The following is a 5,336-nucleotide window of genomic DNA, read 5'->3' on the forward strand; positions in this document are numbered from 1 at the left end:
TGTACTATGTACGTCAGTTTTTCTTTTCAAGAAATCTTCCACTTAGGAGGGTTATGGAACAAATGTTTGTATCCCCTCAAAGTTTATATGTTGAAGTTGTAACCCCCAGCGTGGCTGTATTAGGAGCAAGGAAGTAATTACGGTTCAATGAGATCATAAGTGTGGGCCCTGATCTGATAGGGTTATGTCCTTGTAAGAATAGACAGGAGAGAGCTCGTGCTCCTTCTCTTCCCTCCAGCACACACCAGGGCAAGGCCAGGTGAGGACGCAGCAGGAGGGTGGCTGTCTGCAAGCCAGGAAGAGAGCCCTCACCAGAAACTAAATTGGCCAGAACCTGGATCTTGGACTTTTAGCCTCTAGAACTGTGAGGAAATGGACTTCTATTGCATAAGCCGCTCGCTCTGCATTTTGTTGTGGCAGCCCCAGGTAAGACAGTAGGCTGGGGGAACTGGAATAAGCTGTTTCTGTTTCTTTTTTTTTTTTTTTTTTTTTTTTTTTTTTTTTTTTTTTTTTTTTTTTTTTTTTTTTGTTTCTGTTTCTTAACTCAGTGCTCAGCTGGAGCATGAGTCCTCAGTGTTAGCCATTACTGATTATTATTAATAAGATAGGCAAGGAAATCACGAGAGTGTATTTACAAAATGCTAGACGAATGTCAGTTGCTGAATTGCAAAGTGAGTTCACGTCTCTTGGAACAGACAGCTGATTTCCTAGGGTATCACAGCATTTGCAGATGGGCGTCTTGAGTTGTTGCGGTCAACTCTGAAAAACAGCTGTGAGTGGAAGTCAGCAAGCTGCAGACTGGTGGGCCTGACTTTGGTCCTGTTCTAGAAGGAAATTATTTAAAAGGATGGTTTGTTGGCCCTTAGAAAATGAAGTGTACGTTAGATATGAGCAGCGTTTTTTTAAGAATAAGTGATGTCAGGCCAATCTTATTTCTAACATCTTGATCATAGCATAACTGGATTTTAGAAGGTTTTAAAATAAGAACAAAGTTGACAAATGTGGGCTGAGTGTCTCTGTGGTTAGAGACTACAGATGGTGGTCCATTAGAATCTGAGTGTCTCTGTGGTTAGAGACTACAGATGGTGGTCCATTAGAATCTGAGTGTCTCTGTGGTTAGAGACTACAGATGGTGGTCCATTAGAATCTGAGTGTCTCTGTGGTTAGAGACTACAGATGGTGGTCCATTAGCATCTGAGTGTCTCTGTGGTTACAGAGAGTACAGCTGGCGGCCCATTTGCATCCACCTCAGCTGGTCACTGTATCCCTGTCACATTCATCAGTGCATGATACACCAACATTGGAGGTCCCACACTGGGGTCAGGTCATGCTGGGTTCTTATCAGTAGTTCCTGAGAGAATCAGGTAACGTCTTAAGGCCTCAGTTTCCTAGCTATAAATGAGGACGATGACCACTGAAAACTCATCAAGTTGTTAAGAGAATTCATTGGCTCAGGCCTTAGGCTTTGCAGGTGCTCAGCAATTGCCGGTTTTCCTCACTGGAGAGCATGAACCTGAGTGGACAGCTGAGGGGACGACCTGAGAATGGAATAATGGGCCCAACGGGTTGAAGCTGCCAAAGGACGAACTCACTGTCAGGCTGATACAGGCCTCCCCTGATACATGTTCCCTTCTGAGCTTAACGAGGGAGCTTGCCACACAGCAGTACGCTCAGAGGAGGGGAGCCTGGAGGTGAATGTGGAGGAGTATCCTGTGAGGGATGGATGATGGTCAGACCAGCTTCCTCCAAGCCCCAGAATACATGGGTCCCCTCCCTTGGTCACAGACACCTCACAGCACCCATCCGTTTCCTTTCCCATCACAGTGACGACTGTGTAATTATTTGGTTATTCTTAGTTCGCGGGCTGTGTCGTCCACTAGAAAGTTAGTCCCAGGAGGACAGGGACTTGCCCATGTATTCACCTTGTGTTTCTAGAGCTGAGAGGCGTGCCCGGCCCACACTGAGAGCTCATTTAATGTTGGAAGAACAAATAACTGAGGATAAGAGTGATTGAAGTGATGCTGGGCCGCAGCTCAAGGGAGGACCAACTTCCTGGAGAAGTTACCAGGAGGCAGTTTGGGCCTCAAAGATGTCACCTCTTTTAAAGCCTGGAGTCATAGGAAAACATCAAGGGCTCTGTGGGGATGTCTCAGGGAGGCGAGGTGGCTGGCACAGTCCTCAGAGCAGGCATTTCTATACCAGATAATCCTGCTTCAGTCGGGTGGTAAAAACCGGCCGCCTCTGGGCAAATGCAGCCAGCAAATGTGTTTGCTTTCACCCTCAGAGTTTGAAATCTTTTTTGAATTAGTTTCGAACATCTTAGAATCGGAACGATATCACACGAAAAGTCATGTTTGAAGTCAGGCGCTGTCAAAGAGCAGAGTGGCAGCTGCCCCTTTAGATGCTGCTGCCCCCTGTTCCCAGTTTGTGTTCCCTGGTCTTGTCAGGAAACACCCTCTCCTCCCCACTCCAGAGTGTGTGAAAAAAACTCGAGAAATAGTCTTTTGTCATTCTTAGAATTCGGGCTGCTGCTTTGCCCTGCCTCCACCCCACATCCTTCCTGAGGGACAGCGCTTGCATAGCGGACGGAAAATCTGTAGCTGTAATTCAGAAAAGGTTTGCGGGAGAAGCTACCGGAAAGAGCTGGGAAGGCTCTCCTGTCGTCATCACTTGGGGGTGTCAGAGGTTTGCCCTGGCTTTTAACATCTTTGGGGTCACAAACCTCTTTGGGAATATGAAAACGTATAGATCCTCCCCCCAGAAAAATGCAGACACCAAGGGGCCTTTCAGACGACGGCAGGACATTCATGGACTCCCACGGCCTTTCTCATGCCCTGATGGAGGAGGGTGAGTGAATTGACGTGCTGTCCCCTCGGCTAGGGACAAGGAGTGAGAGTCAGGTCCTTCATTCATTCTCTTGTGAACCCTAGTCTGACCACCCCCCCTCCCAGGGCGGCCTCGGCGCTCCCGGGGCGCAGGGGAGGTGGACGCGCCGCTGGGGCGCTGCCCGCGGCCTCAAAGCCCCGCCAGCCCTGCCGGCGCCCCTCCCCCGGCCCCTCCCCCCCCGCCGCGCGAGCCGCTTCCGCGCACGTGACCGCGGCCGAGCGTCGGGCTCTGACGAGTTGCAGGGAGCCGGCTGCTCCCGGCCCGCCGTCGCTCCGGCTCTGGCTCCGGCTGCGGCTGCCGCGGCTGCTGTGCCCCGAGCCCGCCCGGCGCCGAGGGCCGGGGCCCCGCGATGGAACCGTGAGTGCAGGCCCGGGCGACGCGTGAGGGGGTGCGGGGCAGGGGTCCCCCGGGCGCCCGGGCCCGGACTTGGGGCTCCCCCCTCCCGCTCCCGGGAGCCCTGCCGCGGGTCCCCCCGCCCACGTGGAGCTCGGGGCGCAGCCGGGGCTTCGTGGGGGTGACTCGGCTCAGGGGCCCCTCCACGGGCCTGCCGGCCCGGCCGGAGTTAGTAGCGGAGACGGGGTCGGGGATCCAGGGCGGGCCTTGGCCCGAGCGCATCTCAGGAAGGCCCTGCGAGGCCAGCACTGGCCCTGCTCGTTCCCGGAGAGCCGGGTGACCCCCGTCCTTCCCCAGGGCAGCTCCAAGGAGATGGCTGAGGAGTGGCTGGTCCCTCCCGGAGCCCCCGCCCGGCCTCCCCGCTGGGAAGGTGGTGACCCCGTGCCCCGGGCAGTGGCCCTGTTCGTCACCTCTTGTGAAAAGCTGGGCGCCCTACTGCTTTTTGTGATGGAGCCCAGCGCCAGGTAGAGAGAGGCGCTCTCCATTGGCTTTTTGATGATTTTGCCACGTTGGGAGCCTGCTGCAGCCTCTTTAGATCTCGGGGATATCGAGGTTTATGAGTTTTACAATATGCTGACTTCGGACCTATTATTTCTGTGAAGTTCAGGGGTTTTAATGAGGAAAAACCTGTCCAGGGCCCCATGGACGCCATCCCTAAAGCTTGCTTTTGATGCAACAGAGTCACCTGGGTGCCCCTCAGGGGACATGCGGAAAAGGAGGAGAGAGAATTAAAAAGAAGTTTAGCACTTGAGTTCCAAATGTGGAGAGAAGGGTTGCCCGGAGTCTCTGCAGCGTGGAGCAGGTTTGGCGGGCAGGTTCCCACATTGAAGGCGGCCCTAAGGCGGGACTGTGTGAGTTTCTCTGTGCATTTGAGGTTTTAGAGGTTTGCAGTGGACCCCTGCTGATTTCTCTGACTGTGGACATACCAGATGCAAGATCTGAGTGTGTTGTCAGAATGCAAACACGTGTGGTGGAAGGAAAGGTCTTTCCTCCTGCTTCTGTAGAAGTTTCTGACTTGATCACTTTAACACAACATAGGAAAGCTGACTTGCACAAAATGTCAGTCCCAGATGGGTGTTTCAGAGGTCTGTCTTTTAATTAAACCCTAGACGGAGATAGGCTAGCAGTAGTGCCTCTCTCCAGCTCCGGGGGCGCCATTCCTTTGTGGTATATGTGAATAGCACTGCTGGGAATACTGCGTGAAATTGTGTGACAACGTAGCATGTTTAGGAGGTCCTCGCATACCGAGTCTCCTTGGGCCCGCACTGCACGGCAGCCGGGGTGGCATGTGGTGGCGTGATCTCCCTAGGACGTGGAGAGGCAGAGAGTTTGAAGCCGTGTGGGTGGTAGCTGACTGCAGTCCGTGTCTCCTGCGGGAGCCCTGTGCTCTGTTACCTGACAGCCAAGGAGACCAGGCTGAGCCAGTAACTAACGGAGGAGCTGTAAAACCACGGTTTGAATGAAGGACTTGAGTGGAGCCTTCGAGTTGCTCCCCCCCCGCGGAGGGTAGGCCATGCAGATGCTCTCCTGTTGAGCAAGGGGCCAGGAGTGTGCTTCTCTGGAGGTCAGCCAGCGACCATCGTCCAGCACTCAGAACGGCAGGGACCTGCAAGTCACAAAAAGTCTTTGGCAGCCAATAAACATCCTACCAAAAAAAAAAAAGCCTGAAAGTCTGAAGCGTGTGCGGGACTTCAGCGCCTCATAGGGTCAAAGTGCTCTTGTTGGCAGATGTGACAAGGAGACCCGAGGCGACAAAGGTGAGAAGTGACAGGAGCGGGAAGAGAAGCCAGGAGAAGGAACGGGCTGGGGGAGATTGGAAGAGGATAGAGGGGCCTGCAGGAGCGCGCCTAGGGGCCGGGGGATTCACGCAGGCCTGTTGCACTGACCTCCCTGTTCAGGTGCAGTCCAGCCTATTCTTTTCAAGAGGGCAGGAGAGATTGCCACCAAAACCAGTCAGAAAAAAAGAGTTCCCAGTTCTAAAAACTTTATGCTTAAGTTGCCTGCAAACTCCATTCCTTTTCTGATGATGCCAGGGAAGCAAGAGCGCCGAGAGTTCC

At 53.4% G+C, this 5,336-nt stretch overlaps 1 protein-coding gene across 2 annotated transcripts in view; it reads left to right on the plus strand.

Moving 5' to 3' along the window:
- The first annotated feature begins 3,105 nt into the window (after positions 1-3,105).
- The window catches only part of TMEM181 (transmembrane protein 181), a 47,232-nt gene continuing 45,001 nt past the window's right edge, over positions 3,106-5,336 (plus strand). For both annotated transcript variants that reach the window (XM_024747924.1, XM_024747926.1), the window contains exon 1: positions 3,106-3,243. In XM_024747924.1, the coding sequence (XP_024603692.1) occupies positions 3,236-3,243 (8 nt within the window). In that variant the 5' untranslated portion in view covers positions 3,106-3,235. The remainder of the gene's footprint in view (positions 3,244-5,336) is intronic.

Source organism: Neophocaena asiaeorientalis, unplaced genomic scaffold (genome assembly GCF_003031525.2).
Source record: "Neophocaena asiaeorientalis asiaeorientalis breed wild unplaced genomic scaffold, Neophocaena_asiaeorientalis_V1.1 scaffold123, whole genome shotgun sequence".
NCBI lineage: Eukaryota > Metazoa > Chordata > Mammalia > Artiodactyla > Phocoenidae > Neophocaena > Neophocaena asiaeorientalis.